Here is a 19,220-nt window from a genome sequence, read left to right as displayed (position 1 = left end):
ACCGTGTTGGGACACCTCGTTGACGCATCCGGTGTTCAACTAGATCCGGAAAAAGTTCGCGCCATACGCAGTTTCCCTGTACCACGTTCTGCTTCTGACGTGCGCTGCTTCGTCGGCATGTGTTCTTACTTTCGCCGTTTCGTCAAAAACTTCGCCGACGTTGCTCGGCCTTTGACAGATCTTCTAAAAAAGAACACGCCATTCACATGCGGCGCGGAGCAGGCTCATGCGTTCGCCGCCCTCAGCGGGTTTCTGACCACCCCTCCCATACTTACCCACTTTGATCCATCTGCACCGACTGAAGTCCACACTGACGCATGCGGCCATGGCATCGGCGCTGTTCTCGTCCAACAACAGAATGGTACTGAGTGCGTGATAGCTTACGCCTAGAGTTACTGTGTATGCTACCTTTGGTAGCATATACAGTAACTCTACTTACGCCACCCGCGTGCTGTGGCCTGCCGAGAGAAATCACTCCATCACCGAGCGGGAGTACTTGGCTTTAGTTTGGGCCATTGGGCTGTCGCCAAAAACCCCTCAAAACTTCGTAAAGTAGCGACACTCTTCTCCTCGTTTCTCCTCTCTTTCACGCTCCCTCCTCGACCGTGGCGCCGCCTACACTGCTCGAGCGTAGTAACGGCGCCAACAGACGCTACTCGCCACTCCGTCGACGCTTCTCGAGCAAAGATTGCGCTGATGCACGGCGCGAGGGCCAACGTGTTGCTATTAGGCCAATAGCGACGTGGTGTCGGCCTCGGCCAGAGCGCGCGAGGAGGAGGCGGCATTCTTCAAAGCGTGGCACTACTTTACGAAGTTTAAGGGGCTTTACTGTCGCCAAGTTCCGGCCATATTTGTACGGCCGCACGTTTTCGGTCGTTGCAGACCGCCACGCACTCTGCTGGCTGTTTTCCCTCCGGGACCCAACAGGACGGCTTGGTCGCTGGGCTTTGCGGCTCCAGGAATTTTCATTTATTGACAGTTACGAGGCTGGACGCCTCCACAAGGACGCTGACTGCCTCTCTCGTCACCCCTTGGATCCCCTGATCCTGCTGCGCATGATCCTGCGTTATGGCTTTTACTGACACGACCGACATGCGCGCTGAACAACAACGCGGCGTATCCTTACAGTCCATCGTCGCCGGAGGGCAATCTGGCAGCACTGACAGCAAGTGCCGCATGTTCGTGCTGCACGACGGCATCCTTCCTCGTCATCTGCGATCCATCGTTCTCGAACAACTTCACGATGCACCGACGGTGGGACACCTTAGAGTCTTGCGTACATACGACCGCGTGCGACGCCGGTTCTTCTGGCCGGGTCTCTACCGCTCTGTGCGTCGTTATGTCGCAACTTGCGAACTGTGTGAGCGCCGGAAAAAATCTCCCCTGCCACCTGTCGGACGACTCCATCCAAGTGAAGTACCTTCTAAGCCTTTCTTTCGCGTAGGCCTTGACCTGCTTGGCCCTTTTCCGACGACTAGAGGGAATAAGTGGATCACCGTCGCTACTGATTACGCGACACGCTACGAGATCACAAAGGCGTTGCCGACTAGTTGCGTAACCGACGTCGCCGACTTGCTCCTTCATGACGTTATTCTCCACCATGGTGCGCCTCGACAGTTACTTACAGACCGCGGCCGCTCGTTCTTCTCTCGAGTTGTCGACGACCTCCTCCGCTCTTGTGCCACTGAGCACAAGCTGCCCACCGCCTACCTCCCACAAGCGAATGCTCTTACGGAACGTCTCAACCAAACAATCACAGAGATGCGATGTACGTCTTCAACGATCACCTATTAGATTCGTCGGACGATCATACGGCTGTCAAGCAGATGTAGGACTCGTCGGACTACCTCGCCGCTGCCACCATTTGAAGGAGTCGAAGGTCGTAGAGATGAATTCGGTGAACAGGATTTATTTACAGATTAACATATTTTAAGACAAGACATACATCGGCAGTCTAGCGCGACTCCCATATGGAGCCCGCAAGATTAACATTCAGCAAACAGCATTCGAGCACACAGCTCACTACTACATTTTGAGCATAACAACGAGCACTCAGCTCCCAACGACGAGCACGACACGAGCACGAGCACACTCTAGCAGCCGGCAAACGCTGCTTATAAGCCTCCGCTTGACGTCATCGTTCGGCGTGGACGGAGCACGAGTGGTCGGGAATGTTCGTCCAATCATTGTAAACTTGCCAGCGCCCCGCCGTTTGGCCCACACACAAAGGCTCCGGAGTCGACGTCAGAGGGCTTTGTAGAACTCTCGGTACAGCATATCTCGCGGTGTCGTCGACCGAGGGCCTCGTAGAACTGTGCGCCGTCCCGGGTGGCGCGGCGGCGCACCACATTCCAGAGCTGACCGCGCGCCACGTGGCCGCCTGTCATCCGTAGTTCTCAGAAGGCGCCTCGTCTGGGGGGCTTGGAACACGCGCAGCGGGCTGAAAGCTGGCACGTTGCCACCCCGTACGGCCATTCCTAACAGCTCCTCCATGGCCCGGAAAATCTCGCCTGGCCAGTGCTGGCAACCGCTGGGCAGGAAGAGAATGGCTGGCGAGCAAGATGACGGCTTTGCTCTCTGCAACCCCTGCGTACTTGGAATGCCTTCATCCATCTCACAACAACTGGCACAGAAGAGTCGACCCGGCAACACAATACCGCTCAGCGTTCAAACGCCCGGAATTAGCTGCTAACCCACCAGGCCTCCTATCACAATTTCCATGCAAGTCACTCAACTGGAAATCCCAAATTTTGCCCCAAAATTTCGTGCCACCAAAGCGAGCGTTCACGTTCCTCCTGAGTTCGACCAAACTCGACCGTCGCGCTGCACAAGAGTAAAGGTTTACGCAGAATTAAACCGAAGGCTTTCAAACACCAATACCCAATCATAACTTCAGCAGCCTAACTCCGCGAACAGACTGTTCCTACCCTATCGCAGTGGCGTACTTATCTCATGTACTGCTGCCACTGAACCGTCCGGCCAACTCCACAGGTACGTCATCACAAACTCGCTAAGTGTGAGGTCCCTATTCCGAACACGTGCTTGCATCATACAAAGTTTTCATCACGCTGACTCACATTTGTTCTTTTAATCCACACAGGACACGTTCCTTAAACAAACAACCACTCTTGCGTAACTTACGCAACACAGAGGAACCTCTTAACAAATGTGTCTTTTACTAACTAGCTCTTCGCACGCGTATTAGAGAAGTCAGAATACGGCTGTTCCCGACACACACGAGCAACCCAGTCATCAACGTTCTGCTTCCTTCCGTCCGCACAGGACACGCGCTAATGGACCTAAGAGCTCTTCTCAGTGCAAATCACGCACTTACTGAAAATCTACGCGCTTAACCTTAAAATTCAAAAATACTTAAAAAGAAAGAACGTTAAATAACACACGCGCTTTACCATAGGCCTTTCGACGATAACCTTGACCTTCAGGTTACTCTCACACACACACACAAAAAGAAAGCCTATATACTTATTAATGAACATCTCGCGAGACTACAGGTTTACATGAAACGCATCTTTCAAATCTCGGAGCTTTCTCAAACCAAAACATAAACAAAGCTCATACCTTACACGTTGAAAGAAATCCCAGTCTCAAATCTCGAAAACCTTCCGATGCTCAAAATAAAAAAACAAAACACTTCATTTCTACGGAAGCGCTCTTGGCCTCCCTTTCCAAACGTTTTCGACTGACTCATACGTTCAGTCGGACTCGAGGTGGTCGCGGTTTAAAAGCTTCTCTGGCTGCCGAGGAACTACAAAAGGGCTGATTCACTATCAGCTCCCCCAAGACGTTACGGTCTCCTGCCAATTTGCGCACTGGCGCCCCGCTTTCCTCACAAACTTGATTGACCGCGTCGCTACTCCCCACCTGATCTCGTCCTGCCACCTTGCGCTTCTTCGAACTGCACGCTGAGCTTTGAAAAGAACTACGGAACGACGAGGAGATTAACTGCCCCGTGCACTTTGTCCGCGTCCGTGCAGAACATGCTTCGCGGTCCCCCTTTGACCTGTGGCTCGAACGTTTAGGATGCGTCAACATCGTCAGTGACGATCGCACCTGTCTTTTCTCCGCTCCCTGCCCTTCTGGGTCTCTCGCCGTCTTTGGCGGCGCTACATTAGTCACCGCATTCCGATCTTTTCGGCGCTTCTTTCTGCGGCGCTTTCTCTTTGACTTCTCTTTCATGCCGTCATCTCGCGCCTCGTGCTGGCCGTTACACATCTCGTCGGCCCAGATCGGTCTCTTACCCGCACAGTCTAATTGATTTTCATTTAAATCAACATTCTCTCTGCCTCGACTGGCGGACAGCTCAACCGACTCTGGCACAATGCAGTAGGCTTTACTCGAGTTAGACAACTCGCACTCTTGCGAACTGCCGTCTACTACATTGCCCAGCTCACGCTGTGCATCGGCACACAGTCCGTCGGTATCGATCGCTGTCTCACGCGCACAGCCCGAATGATTAATAACTGAACCATCCCTATCTAGGCTATCTAGACTGGCGGAGAGCCGCACCGATCCCTGGAAAATGCAGTTGTTCTCTCGTGAGCTACGGAGCTCGCCATCCCCGAGAACTACTCTCAACTGCACCGTCCAGCTGGCACATTACTTCTGCACGCAGATCTGACTCGACATGGGTGCTCGCATCTGTCAAGTCAACAGTACCCTGTACCTCGCTAACGACCTTGATACCATGATATGCGACGCACACACGCGGTAACTGTGCCAAATTGTTCGCAGCTGGCCTAGCTGTCTCTACAGTCCTCTGTTGGCACAGCACCTCGTCGCTCTCACTCTGGCCTTTAACGGCCTCTGCTGCCACTAAGGCATCGTTAGCTGCTAGCACTTCGAGTTCACTTATGAACGTGTTGCTATTCTCACAGGTACTACTACTCTCGGCTTTCGACTGAAATCTGCTGTCGACATCCTGCCACTTTCGCTGCGTCCAGCCTACAGATTTTTCAAACCGGTGTAGACTTTGTTCGATTAACTGCTCGAAACCTTCAATCTTTTTGTTCAATGCCTCAATGTACTTCCTTCTTACTTCTGTTAGGCCTTCTTCCTCTGAAATGCTTTTCAGTTCCTGCCTAGCTTTTTCCTGTTCTTGCTTAAATTCTTGCTGCTCTTGCCTAATTGCGTCCTGTTCCTGCTTTTTGCTTAGAATTCGTTTGCCCATTTGTTCTATGAATTTTGAATCATTGTTACTTTCTAGAATTTCCTTACGAATTTCTGTTTCCGTCAAGTCCTCCTCTACGTTTACCTCGATCTCCTCACACAACCACAACAGGTCAGCTCTCGTCAAACACATTAGGACCATGGTCGCTACTTTAAGCTTTGGCTCTGCTGTCACACAATACTTGCTGCGATACCCATGCAAATTAAAATACAAGTAAAAGATCCCCAGCGAATCAAATCCAAAAACACAGTGAAAATGAAGCCTGGTAAATCTTACAGCCAAAACCAAACGCTTACCCACTGAAGCAGCACCATATCACCAGTCCTTCCCCGCCGTATCCAGTCAGTTGCAAGAGGTGGTCAATCCCAAGTCGCCTCCAACTTGATCAGGATGCCGGTCGGTCACCGTGTGCAAACGTCCGTCAGCTGCCGTTGCTGTCTCCTGAGTCGTAGGCCGATCTAGGAGCCGTAGTCGGATCCCTCCGCTGTCAACCAGATATTAGATTCGTCGGACGATCCTACGGCTGTCAAGCAGATGTAGGACTCGTCGGACTACCTCGCCGCTGCCACCATTTGAAGGAGTCGAAGGTCGTAGAGATGAATTCGGTGAACAGGATTTATTTACAGATTAACATATTTTAAGACAAGACATACATCGGCAGTCTAGCGCGACTCCCATATGGAGCCCGCAAGATTAACATTCAGCAAACAGCATTCGAGCACACAGCTCACTACTACATTTTGAGCATAACAACGAGCACTCAGCTCCCAACGACGAGCACGACACGAGCACGAGCACACTCTAGCAGCCGGCAAACGCTGCTTATAAGCCTCCACTTGACGTCATCGTTCGGCGTGGACGGAGCACGAGTGGTCGGGAATGTTCGTCCAATCATTGTAAACTTGCCAGCGCCTCGCCGTTTGGCCCACACACAAAGGCTCCGGAGTCGACGTCAGAGGGCTTTGTAGAACTCTCGGTACAGCATATCTCGCGGTGTCGTCGACCGAGGGCCTCGTAGAACTGTGCGCCGTCCCGGGTGGCGCGGCGGCGCACCACATTCCAGAGCTGACCGCGCGCCACGTGGCCGCCTGTCATCCGTAGTTCTCAGAAGGCGCCTCGTCTGGGGGGCTTGGAACACGCGCAGCGGGCTGAAAGCTGGCACGTTGCCACCCCGTACGGCCATTCCTAACACACCGTGACTGGGACGCCACGCTGGCCTACGTGACATTCGCGTATATAACTCGTCCCGACATGACACCGCAGAATATTCGCCCTTTTATTTTTTGTATGGTCGCGACCCCACATTGCCATTTGACACCATCCTCCCTTCTGTGCCACATGTTGCAATTGAGTACGCTCATGAAGTCATCGATCGCGCTCACACTGCACGTCAAGTCGCCCGATCTCGTTTATTAGCCTCGCAGCATATACAAAACAGCGTATTGGCCGGTGCCATCGCACTGTTAAGTTCGCGCCAGGTGCTTGGGTGCTCCTTTGGTCATCATATCGTCGGGTTGGTCTCCCAGAAGCTTCTCTCTCGCTACACAAGTCCTTATGAAGTCCTACATCAAGTTAACGACGTAAATTACGAGCTTTTGCCGCTACAGTTTGATGCATCCTCAAGTCCGGCGGCTGTTGACGTCGTGCACGTTTTGTGGCTAAAGCCATACTTCGCTCGTAATTCTTCGCCTACCGTGCGCCGAGACGGCGCTTCTCCACCCACCGGTCCTGTTACGGAAGGATATGAAAGAAGACAGAGGAAGAAGAAGATCGCGAGACGCTGGCTGCTGCGTGTTGTTGGTGGTCTGCCATCTTATCTACTCTGATTCATCCTGTATATATATTGTAAATACAGTCTTTCTATACTCCCATCATCCCCGTAATAATATGACGTTGCCGAAGTTCTAGCACACACCTTCGTTCCTGCATTTTTAAATCTATAATAATATAGCATGCCCACAACGCCGAAAGAGCCATTGAGTGATAGGCGACTTGCAAAATGATGCCCGCCCTCTTCCGTACGTAGCCTTACCACTCACTAGAAGAACTGGCTGGAAAACAACGGTTATTTTCACTGTTACCTGGGTTGCAACAAGTCTGGTCTGCAAACAAGACGACGATAGTGCGCCGGCTTGTTTGGTTAGTGCTGTTCGGTTTTCCAACTCATGTACCAGCTAGGTCATCGACAAACATAATGTAAATGCTTTAATTCGTAAACGAAATTGTGGGGTTTTTTAATATCATCATTTTTAAAAATAGCATAAGGATGATAGTGTAAATTTATGCAAAATTGTTGCACGCTTTAATTACACGCTTTACGCAGAGCACTTAGATGTGTCAATTAATGATCAGAAGGACCTACTCTAACGACTCAGTACGTTTGTAGAAAATCATCAAAAGCGTTTCAGGGTCCCTTTAAGCAAAGTGTTGTTTCGGTAGTGCAAAAGCACGCATCCGGGGAGTGCAAGAAGTTTGTCTTTGCGTGGTGTACAACACACACACACACGAGACAGAGAGAGAGAGATAGATGTGAAGGAGGGGACGGAGTGGACGCACACTGGCACGCGTCTTGTAGGTTCAAACTAGAGTGCACTAAAATACGGTTGAGTGGAACGAGCGGCTGGGGCGGCACATGCTTTGTGATGAGTCGCACGACGACGAAAAATGCTGTGGTGGCGATGCGATCGAAGTGGATTGGGCTGCATCAAAATCGCGCCGTTGGAAACTGCTGGCGATACTTCTCGGAAGGTTCATTCGTACTACTTCGCGCGCTGGTATATGCCTTCAGGTCGCTCAAACGGTGTTTATAATTACATATGACATGTGTTCATGCCTTAGGCATAGATGCCTTGTGTTATTTCCGTAACGCAAAGCATGTACCCGGGGGGTTCTAGAAGTTTTGTCAGCGGGAAACCTCCCCCGAAATAAATTTCTTGCTACGCCACTGCTGACAGCTGTTATTATCCTTTTCGCCTGCAAAAGCATTGCAGAAATTGCAGCGCTTACCTTTCTTCTAACGTGCAAGTCCAGAGGGAAGCTAGATAGAATGGTAGAGAGGAGGGGGAAGAGGAGGCTGAGAACGGGTAGAAGCGATGCAGTCGCGAAACGAGTAAAATAGCAACCTTGCCACTCTTCGCTCGCAATTCCCATTAAAAAAAAAAAAAAAGGTGGGTGGGTGGGAGGAGCTGCCGTGAGAAGGCAAGGAAACGCTAGACTTTAGCGGTTGCGGGCGAACGGGATAAATTTAAGTTCAAGGTACGGTACGGAACGTGTCTGCTATTTCTGAAAAAATAAACGCCATGCAAATTTTTCAAGCGGGCAACGTACGCAGGGCGTGCGGAAGCAGCGCCGCATTAAAGCGCACCGCAGGCGGAACACGTCAGATCAACACTGTTGTGCCCGCTGCGGTAGCTTTGCAGCTTGCACGAGCTTTGATCCCGACTGAGGCAGCCGCATTTCGGCGGGGGTGAAATAAAAAACGCTCGTGCACTTGGATTTAGGGATACTTTAAAGAACACCACGGTGTCAAAATTATCCCGGGGTCCTACTATACGGTGTGCCTCATAATCCGATTGTCATTTTGGCACGTACAGCCCCATAATTCAATTAGCGTTTAATACGTCAGCCACGATGCGATGTGTCATGACAGACAATGAATATGCTGAAGCCTCTCAGAGGTTATCAAATATGGCGCACAACAACGCCTCAAGCAAACACACTTCGCTCTGTGTTCTGTGTATACTACGTAGACAAACAGCAACGATGCACCCAAGGTAACATTTAGCACCAACTCGCCACTCTCGTGTCAGGCTAGACATTGAAGAAATTAAACATTCGCCGTCAACATCACCGCCAATTATCGCCAATCGAACAGAACAGAAAGCTTCGCTTACATCGATTCCCACAGTGCGACAAGACAGCAGCAGCACCCGGCAGCCACGGTCCGGGAGGGTTCAGCTTCGCTTTGAATCTCCACAATTCCAGGGCCCCCGACAGCCCCTCGGCTGCGAACGCCGTGGTACAGAGAGGGAGCCGGCCGCACCTATATGACCGGAGCAAAACCTACAATCTCGAAGGACTAGCCTATGTATTGCGCACGCTCGTCCTTCTTTTTTTAGACCATGCAGAATTTTTAAAAATCACCTGTGGCAGGTAGCATAATTCTATAGTCATTGAGCTGGATTACTCGAGAAGGCTGTTATTACTTGCAAATGGGTAATCGACAATGGAAAAAAATCACTAATTTTGAATAAGTTATAATTACGGCACATTTTGCGATTTACGAATTGCAACCGGTGAGTTCGCACGGCGTGTTTCTTCGAACGAATTTCCACGATGACACCAGTTTCGAGATATCCATTCTTATAGTGTGCGACGAAACACATCGGCGTTCCAATTACTTTTGTGCTCCAATGCATAAAACGGCAGTTTCATAAAAAAGGAAGCTGAGTAATAGCGGATTTTTATCGCAAGTTTCACGGCGCATATGCCGACACCCGGTGCAGTCCTTAGAATTTCTTCCAAGTGTATATGTCTTGCAATTTAATCGGCTACTATTCGTAAATTACAATACTATATGCCGTAAGGTAATTATTTAAAAAATAATGAGTGATTTTTGTTCAATTCTCGAATATGCATTTCCATTTCTCGTACGAGTAATCTCCATCGCTTCGAGTACTCTAGCTCAAAGACAACATTTGCGCTATCTGCCACAGAAGATTGTTAAAGCTTCCATATGGTATATAAAAAAAGAAGAAAACACCCCGTATATACAGTTGTTTAGCGGCAATCGATCGGAACGGAACAACGTGCGAAAACGGCCTTTTTTCTTGTTCGTCCGTTACGCGCACGCAGAGAGGGAGAGTCAACCGCCCGTGGTTGCGTTGGGCTGCAGCCCAGCTCGCGTTCAGTTTCGGCCGCATTCCGACAGCGCGGTGGAGTGCAAAAGCGTTCGTGCATTAGGAAAGTGCAGTGTCACTGCAGGTGTTTTTGGCGCACTGCTGTCATCGTGGTGCTCCGCGGCAGGCGGCCGGGCCTCGCTGCCCAAGTCAGCCGTGGAAGGTGACACCTGGTACCGTCTGGCTCGGAAGTCATGGCCATGAGCCCACAATACGATTATTATTGCGATGGCAATTATATGGACACTCCGGGCGAACTTCCGCCGTCATCGTCGGTGCGATGTCCAAGTGCGATAACATCGCGGCCGCGCGCCGTATGCTGTAGGTGCCAGCGAAAACTTGCGACAAGCACGGTGGCTTGATGCGGCGGTGCCTTCTCACGAGGGAGTCCCCTTTCCGCCTCCGACACGATCAGACGCACCTTCGGGTCGCTCCGCTCAGGACTCCGTCGAATGACCTTTATTGCGAAAGCAATACTGCTCGCACTTTCGGCCCATCGGTGGTCGTGGCGCCTCCTTACGCAGCTGCGCGTCACGTGACCGTGTGACGTCACGCCAGACCGAGAGACGGGGCCCCAGCTCGTGGCATCGATGGTGGAGGCGAAGCCTTGCGCGCCGCTGCTGCGGCCTCGCTGGTGTGACGTCACGCTAGGAGGATAAATGGGGCTACAGCTCGGCTCCTCGCAGTGTCGGCGCGCTGCCTTGCGCTATGTCGGATGACGTGTACAAGGCGAAGCTGGAACGATCTGCTGCGGCCAAGCGACGGCGCTTGGCTTTCGCAATCTTCCAGGCTTAACCAAGCTAAGCCTTCAGCCATTTTTTTTTTCTGGCCGCGCGACACAACATCTGGATACTGATCGTCTCCTCTTGTTAAGTGCGTGTTTTTGCGACGGCCAGCAGTCACTTTCTGGATCGCCACTTCTTGCGACATCAGTGCCTCACTAGTGCTGACCACGCCTAGGCTCAGCTGCAAGGCCACGTGTGCGAACGGCCTCGCGGCCGCTTCGTCAAGGCTCCGAAATACGCTAGCGATGAAGAGGGCTGGACATCGCGCACACCCTGCGGCCGCTCTACCGAAAAAACTTCGCCCCCTCAAGACGGAAAACTTTTTTGTCACCCCCCAGCGGGACTTCGTCTCGTCGACATACCACTAGAGCGGCTCCACGCTGAGCTTGACCACCGTTTTGACTCCAGCCGATTTGCGCACCGTATACGTATAAATATCCTTCCGAAAAGTAACATCGCCTACATTGCTTGCAACGCCTCCTCGGTTATCCTCAAGCTCCTCCAACTGGATACGTTCTTCGTTAAAACTGGTCTTCCCCCACATCACGTATGCGAAGCCATATCGCAAAACACATGCGATACATAAAGTGTACACACATGTGTGACACATAAAATCACGCAGCACACGTCGTCTCAAGATTTGATGGCATTCTTCTGGGACCCTGTATACTCGCTGCCAGCATCATGGGAGGTACTGCTCTCATCACATTCGAAGGCTCTTACATACCACGGCAAGTAAATTATCGTGGGATTAAGCTCCGCTGTTCGCCGTGCAAGCCCCGTGCCCAATTTCGCACAACCTGTTTGTGCATCGGCCACGCCTGTCCCCAAGCCGGAACAAACCGATGTAGCATCTGCGGCACCGCGCTGGCCACCCTGGACCAAGGCCGCGACTGACGCCTCGGTTGCCTGCACTGTGGCGGTGATCACAACGCTGACGGTATACCAATTGCAAAAATCGGGCTGCGGCAGACCGTGCACTACGTCGTGCGGATTATCTTTGTCGTCTTCGCAACCCCTCGTCGTCATCGAGCATTGACTGCACTTCTTCTGCCACCGCTTATTCCGACTCCAATGCAGTTCGCATCACTGTTTCCAGATCCCGAAGCACAAGCAGCAAGCGCTCCAGATCGAGAGCCCCCTCCAGATTGAGGTGCCGCTCTTGCTCACATGGTGCTCCAAGGAAGGAACCCCCAATACCACGACCGCCATCGCTTTCTGCATAAAGTCAGCCGCGCAGCCATGCTTCTCACCCTCCGGTTTCCTATTCCCGCAACACCCTGCGACAAGCGCGACTATGTCGTACGGCGTTTCTCGACACAGATGCTCCTCAGCACAAACGACCACCCCCAACCGCGTCGCCTCCCTCAGCGATGGGTAGTCAAGACACAGACACTCCATCTGATCGCGTTCCTACTGTCCCTCTCACTCGTTCGAACCCCACGGTTACATTTACGCCACCTGCTTCATCATCCTCTAATTCTCCTCCGTCTACCATTCCCCCTTCCGCTATTCAAGCGCAAATTTGAGAAGCTTCTGATTCCTCGAAAATATCACCGAAAAAGAAATATTGAAGGACCTCATTTGCTTCCTCAGTAGTATGTTTTCGGTCCAAGTGATTTCAAGGGGACCATTCTATTTTTCATTATTATTGCTGATTATTAATTGTTCCTGATATTTCGGTGTGTTGTTAATTTGAAAAATGGTTGTTTCAGCCTTGTGTACCAGGTCTTACGCCTGCCCCTTGTTGCAGCGGGAGCAAAAAGGGGGATAGCAATTTAGTTAGATTGATTTGGATTATGGCCTTGTCTGGTGTTTCACGGGAGACGGAGGGCACTTGCTCGTTTTGGGTGTTGCCTTTTGCCGGTCGGTTTTGCAAGCTGCAGAACGACCAACGAGGACCAGTGGCGAGAAGCAAGGGCATCGGAACGTCCCGAGCGGAGCTGGTCGAGGTGCCTTGGCGATAACGCTGTGAGCAGAGCTCCTGTCCCGGCGAGTGGGACCTGGGCACGTGAAGTTACCTGGCGTCCGGACACTGCACATGAACTTGGACGAGCCTGACGAACGTGCGCGCCTGGCATCCGAGCCACGTGGAGGCAGCTCGTCTTCCCGGCGCCTTATCTGATGGCGTGGATGCTGTTGTGCCCGTACTGTTGTGAATCAGCATGCGCCGCTGACACGTGTTTGTTTTGTTAGATTCACCGGCCATGCCTCTTGTGAATCGGCAGTGGCTGCGGTGACGTCACAAGATAAAGACTATAAAAGCTACACTAACCTTCAATAAAGCGTTCGTTCTTTGCCAACTGCTTCTCGAGTTACTTCAGTGGCGACGAGGCTGCCCACCACCGGGCCGTGCCTGCTCCATGGGGGCCCACGCCGGACCACCGGGTTTCGACGAAACGGAAGACAGTTGGGACGCCTACCAGGTGCGTCTGCAGTCTTACTTTGAAGCTTACGATATCGTCGACTCGAAGAAACGACGAGCCCTGCTAACGGCAGCCTTAAGCACGGCAACAGTCGGCATAATAACGGTGCGGTGCGTGCCGGCGAAGATTCAAGATCTTACCTACGAGAAGCTGCTTGAACTGTTGGCAGAACACTTTGCGCCACAGGGCAACGAAATAGCGGAGTCCTACAAGTTCTTCACCAGATGCCAGCGTCCCGACGAGGCAACGAAGGACTTCATTGTGGAAATTCGGAAAAAGGCCTGCAGTTGCAACTTTGGCGAGGCAAGGGACAGGATGCTACGAGACAGACTTGTTTGTGGTCTACGTGATGCCGGCGTTCGTCGGAAGCTTTTGGCCAGACCTTCGCTGACGCTGAAAGAAGCCGAAGATATAGCGTTAGCAGCAGAGATGGCAGCTCTCAACGTTGGTCACATGGAGAGGACACAAGATTATGGCGACGTCCATGCCGTGAGGAGCAAAGTGCAAGGTCAACCGTATTACCACAAGACTCATCCGAGCACATCTCGACCAAGCGAAGACGTCGTTTGCCCGTGCTGTGGTAGAACTAAGCACAAGGCAGCAAAGTGCAAGTTTCGCCGGGCGGAGTGTTTTCGCTGCCGACGTAAAGGGCACCTAGCTAAGATGTGTGTATGGAAACAAGGGGTGGCCCTTTGTGAGGAGCATTGTTCAGAGAGCGACGGCAACGAACTTTGTCTAGTGAGTTTGTACACTACGTCGGTAATCTTGGTCAAGCCTGTGGTTCGCACCCTCTGCTGGAGCGGAATTCCGCTGACAATGCAAATGGACACCGGATCGCCTGTCTCCATCATTACGTGGAAAACATACTGCAAGCATAGGCACGCTTGGCCTGCACTCCGCGAGACGTCCTTGCAGTTGTCCTGCTTTCTTGGCAAGCTTCCCGTGAGAGGTCAGCTGAAGCTTCCGGTCTCGTACGCGGGAAAGACCCTAGATGCAACTCTAACCGTACTGCAATGCGATGGCCCGAACTTGTGCGGGCGAGATGTCATCAGCGCATTTGAGCGTAGCGGAAGGCCCGTCTTCAGCATTCTCGGCGAGGAAACCTCCGGTGAGCAGAATGTCCCTGACAGTACTTTGGTTAGCGCACTCTTAGAGGAGCTCGGCGATTTGTTTACGCCAGGTTTAAGGGCTAATTGGTGGCCCCGCAGTCCGTTTGCGGTTGCGGGAAAATGCGATGCCACGGTTCTGCAAAGCACGTTCTGTGCCGTATGCAATGCGGGAGCAAGTGTCAAATGAAATAGACTTGTTAAGCATGGCATTCTCTCGCCTCTCGACAGTACAGAGTGGGCCACGCCTTTGGTTCCCGTTATCAAAAAGAATGGTTTCATTCGGTTGTGTCGCGATTTTAAGGTGACCGCAAATGCTGCATGTGTCACGGAGCAGTACTCATTGCCAAAAATAAGGGATATCTTTGCAAACCTAAATGGTGGTGAAGTATTCAGCACCATCGACTTGAGGGATGCTTACAGTCAGTTGCCGCTTGACGAGGAAACGAAGAAGATATTGGTCGTAAACACTCCGAAAGGCCTGTTTTGCTTTAATAGGCTTCCGTTTGGTGTAGCCTCTGCTCCTGCGATTTTTCAGAGACGTATGGACGGCATCCTGCAAGGCATTCCGGGCATTCAAGTATATTTGGACGATGTGGTAGTCACGGAGAAACGCGGCAACTGCGAGACGCTGCGTGAAGTTTTCAGACGTTTCCGGCAACACGGTGTCAAGCTGAATCCGCAGAAATGCAAGTTCCGACTAGCAGAAGTTGAATTTCTGGGACATCGTATAAATACGAACGGATTGTTACCTAAAATGGACAACGTTGCTGCAATAATGAAAATGCCCAAGCCAACCGGTGTTGCAGAACTACGGGCGTTCTTGGGCTTCGTGACCTACTACCGCTCATTTCTGGGAAACTTGGCTACTGTTCTAGAACCGCTGCATGAACTGCTAAGAAAGAACACACGCTAGCAGTGGGGAGCGAGACAAGATAACACGTTCCGAGCAACAAAGCGGCTCCTAGAGGAAGCTGAGTTCTTGGCGCACTACGATCCAGGTAAGCCGCTTATCTTGGAAACCAATGCGTCGTCGTGGGGCGTCGGCGCAGTGCTAAATCACAGAGTAAATGGGCAAGATCGACCAATTGGGTTCTGGTCGCGAACGCTTTCAGCTGCTGAGCATAATTACGCGCAAATTGAAAGATAGGCATTGGCAGTCGTCTTCGGAGTTGCAAAGTTCCGAGAATATCTCCTTGGGAATCATTTCACAAACCTCTTCTGAGCCTTTTCAGCCCCGACAAGCCCGTTCCCGCCATGGCCGCTGCCCGGATTCAGCGTTGGTCCCTCTTGCTAAGCGCCTACAACTACAAAATTCAGTTAAAGCCAGGAAAGACGTCGATTCCTGCAGACACCCTCAGCTGTTTACCAGTGCGGCAGGAGCATAACAATACTAAGGCTGCAGAAGATGACGCTCATGAGTATGTTCTTCTGACCGATCACCTCAATACCTGACCTCTGTCGGCGAGTGACATGGCTAAAATGACTGTTGACGACAGCGACCTCGCGCAAGTCCGCGATTACATTCAGAATGGCTGGCCACAACCGGCGCAGGAGCCGTTACGGGTGTACATGCACAGGAAAGACGAACTGACGTACAGCCACGAAATTGTGTACTGGGACCATCGAGCGGTGATTCCAACTACTGCGCGGCAGTCAATGCTGCGTATGCTGCATGATGCACATCAAGGGATAACGACTATGAAGAACCTGACACGTTCTGTTTTCTGGTACCCAGGGCTCGATCGGGACATTGAGATGCTGGTCAACGCGTGTCCAACATGCATAGAATGGGGCAACATGCCTCCTGCCCGAGAACCCGTGCCTTGGCTGGACACAGAGGAGCCATGGTCTAGAGTCAATGTCGATTTGGCGGGTCCTGTGGAAGGTAACATGTTGTTGATCGTGGTTGATTCCATACGAAATGAATCGAGGTTACCGCAATGAAGACCGCCAGTTCGGCAAAAACAATTGAAGCACTGCAGACTATGTTCAGCCGGTTCGGTTTGCCGAGGACCCTGGTGACGGACAACGGGCCGCAGTTTACTAGCGAAGAGTTCAGAGCATTTATGAAGCGCAATGGCATCGCTCATTTGCGGGCAGCTCCCTACAAACCGCAGTCTAATGGCCTGGCGGAAAGAGCAGTACGGACTGTCATACAGGGGTTAAACAAAAACGCACGCGGCAGTTTGCAAGCTCGGCTGGACCACATTCTTTCGCATTATCGGTGCACTCCCTTGCCAAATAGGCAAACCCCAGCTTCTATGCTTCTCGGATATCAGCCACGTTCTTTATTGCACAACGTCGTGTCACGACCATTCCCTTCTGCAGGTGCGTGCAACAGTGGCCCACCGCTGAGCAAAGACGTCTGGTTCAAGAACTACGGAGTGGGTGACAAATGGAAACCAGGTGCGGTAGAGTCCACCGAAGGCTCGTGAATGGCAACGGTAGAGACTGCAGATGGGGAGCAACATCGCCGCCACCTCGACCACCTAAAAACCAGGAGGACCAGCGTGGGAGGAGAAGCGGTGGAACCCGAGGCCCCCATGCAAGTACCAACGACTAAAGGCAGCCAGAACGCAGCGGCAGACTCGCAGTCTCAAGGACACAGCAGTCACAGCCAGGCTCAAGTAGGCACCGACATTCGAACGCCGTCAGACGGGCGGCCCGAAGCAGAGGTTGCTACCAGCGAGCCGCAAGTGACTGACCGGGCTGAAGTGACACTGCATAGGTCGAAGCGGAAGCTCCGGCCCCCGGACCGCTTCACTCCTTAGGGTGAAGAATTGTTGTGAATCAGCATGCGCCGCTGATACGTGTTTGTTTCGTTAGATTCACCGGCCATGCCTCTTGTGAATCGGCAGTGGCTGCGGTGACGTCACAAGATAAAGACTGTAAAAGCTACACTAACCTTCAATAAAGCGTTCGTTCTTTGCCAACTGCTTCTCGAGTTACTTCACGTACAACCAGCCCGGATTACGAATCTACAAGATTCAGAATTTATCCTGCGAACGCCCTTTGGACAAAGCGCCCTAACGGTCCCTTGATAAGTCAAGATGCTGCGCCGCAAGGCAGCGGCGTCCTGTGGAGGAGCATCGGCGCGCGACATGTCCAAAGTGCAACAAAGCGCTAGACAGCCCGGCGCCATATTTTCTTTCCCCTGGAGGTCACCGCGCGCGACAAAATTGAAGGGGGGGGGGGGGCAGCGCGGTCGCTGGATGGACCTCTCGGACGACCGTCGAGTGCTGGCTTTGTAATGGGCCGTTTGAGTGACAATCGTTTCTCGGGGCTTTATAAGCCCCAACGCTGCCGCCTGGAAAACCGGATCTACCGAACCACCGTGAGCCGAGTGCCGCACTCGAGTGGAGTGAGATGTGTCACGCGTTGGAGCATCGCCGTACGTCGCCGTGCGGGAACAGCCGCATTTGCTGTTAGCTCTCGGCCCCAGTGCCGATCCGATCTTGTCCTGTATAATGACCTGTATGTAGCGTATAAAGTCCGTTTTGTTATTCTCACCGACGCCTGACTCGGAATCTTCGCTACCGACTAGAGAGCTGGCAACGCTCTGTCACGAAACGGGTGAAGAGCGCTACGGGACCACCCCATAGTCGCAACACGGCACGGTGCGAAAACGCACTCGCAGGGAAAAGACGCTTGCTGCGAACCCGCGCGATCGCTGCACTGAGGCTTCGTTCTGTTATGCTCCATTTGGCTATACAGACAGCTCGCTATAATAACATATTTCGCATAGTTTGCTCTCAGCGACTGGCTGGCTACCTTTCACGCAAGAAACCGGTTCGGGGGACTCCAAGCGGCGACCGCGCGGTGCGCGTTCACTGTACGTATTCGGCAAACAGATAACACCTGTAAACAATTCCATGCTTTCTGTTTGCCCAAGATTATTATTTTGACAGCAAAGAACTTCTGTCGTTTTGAGAATACTTACCAGAAATGCCCAGTAGGTCTCCCGCGTGGTGTTTTTATTAAGCGCCGACAGCCAAACCTATGAGGAGCGCGTCGCGTTATCCCTCATACTACGCAAGCGAAGCGCTTATGTAAGATGGCGACTCCGTAAGTCCTCGCCGCCAATACTGTTGAGCGCGATACCACTCCGGACCTCACGATACTCAAAGGTCTCTTATCAGCATCTTGGCAACATACAACACTTCAATCAGTGACCATACACTTATCTGTATTGCCCTTCACACCACGGCTTTTAAACATCGATCTGAAATCTCGAAGGTAGGTGACTGGCCAGGCGTTCGCCGCAAGCGGTCAGAGCTTCCCCCACCAATCTGTATTATATACTGCTTGGACCGCGTCGGGAATACACAACTCGGGAATACACAACGCGCATTCAAGGCCCCGACCGCTCCCCCACTGTAGATAACACGTTGCTGCACCTTTGGGAAGCTCGCTATGCATGGCATCCTTCGCCGTTGGAGAGATTAGTATAAACACAACTGCCACCTCTGAAAGCATATTCAACTAAACACCGAAATCATCCGGCATTCTGACTATCTTACTCGGTATCAATGGCACTCTGTGTGTGAACAGTTCAAAAACAGTCTCCATTTAGGGTGCAATTGGCGATTTCTAAGGGCTCTCCTCTACCCTCAATCCACTCGAACAGATAGCGTCTACCCTCAACGAAAACTGATTAACATCTACCCGAAATTAGACTCCCTCTATACAGTTATCCGTTCAACTTATCTCACACCACCCGATACCTCCGAGTACGCAGACTATGATAGACCGGACAATTCTGATTTACATCTGTCGGCCCCAGTCACACTTTCGGAGCTTCGTTGAGCTCTCGC

The 19,220-nt window shown here is 52.0% G+C and overlaps 1 protein-coding gene across 2 annotated transcripts; it reads left to right on the top strand.

The window, feature by feature from the left end:
• Positions 1-13,179: 13,179 nt before the first annotated feature.
• LOC139056991 (uncharacterized) lies at positions 13,180-17,335 on the top strand. 2 transcript variants are annotated; one of them, XM_070534791.1, is made up of 2 exons: positions 13,180-14,405; positions 16,735-17,335. In XM_070534791.1, the coding sequence occupies exons 1-2, from the start codon at positions 13,235-13,237 to the stop codon at positions 16,839-16,841; spliced, it is 1,278 nt and encodes a 425-aa protein (XP_070390892.1). In that variant the 5' UTR covers positions 13,180-13,234; the 3' UTR covers positions 16,842-17,335. The 2 variants fall into 2 exon arrangements, with proteins under 2 accessions (XP_070390892.1, XP_070390897.1); XM_070534796.1 differs by lacking the exon at positions 16,735-17,335 and adding an exon at positions 14,942-15,630.
• Positions 17,336-19,220: the final 1,885 nt, after the last annotated feature.

The sequence above is a fragment of the Dermacentor albipictus genome, chromosome 1, assembly GCF_038994185.2.
Source record: "Dermacentor albipictus isolate Rhodes 1998 colony chromosome 1, USDA_Dalb.pri_finalv2, whole genome shotgun sequence".
NCBI classification, from domain to species: Eukaryota; Metazoa; Arthropoda; class Arachnida; order Ixodida; family Ixodidae; genus Dermacentor; species Dermacentor albipictus.
The sequence above is the reverse complement of the archived record's forward strand: the minus strand, read 5'-3'. Positions and strand labels throughout refer to the sequence as shown.

What these genes read in the sequence shown, in the direction of transcription:
- LOC139056991 (XM_070534791.1), top strand. Translation starts at nt 13,235, where the DNA reads ATGGGGGCCCACGCCGGACCACCGGGTTTCGACGAAACGGAAGACAGT. An exon ending in TCTCGGCGAGGAAACCTCCG is followed by an intron (nt 14,406 to 16,734) that starts GTGAGCAGAATG and finishes TCCCTTCTGCAG; the next exon opens with GTGCGTGCAACAGTGGCCCA.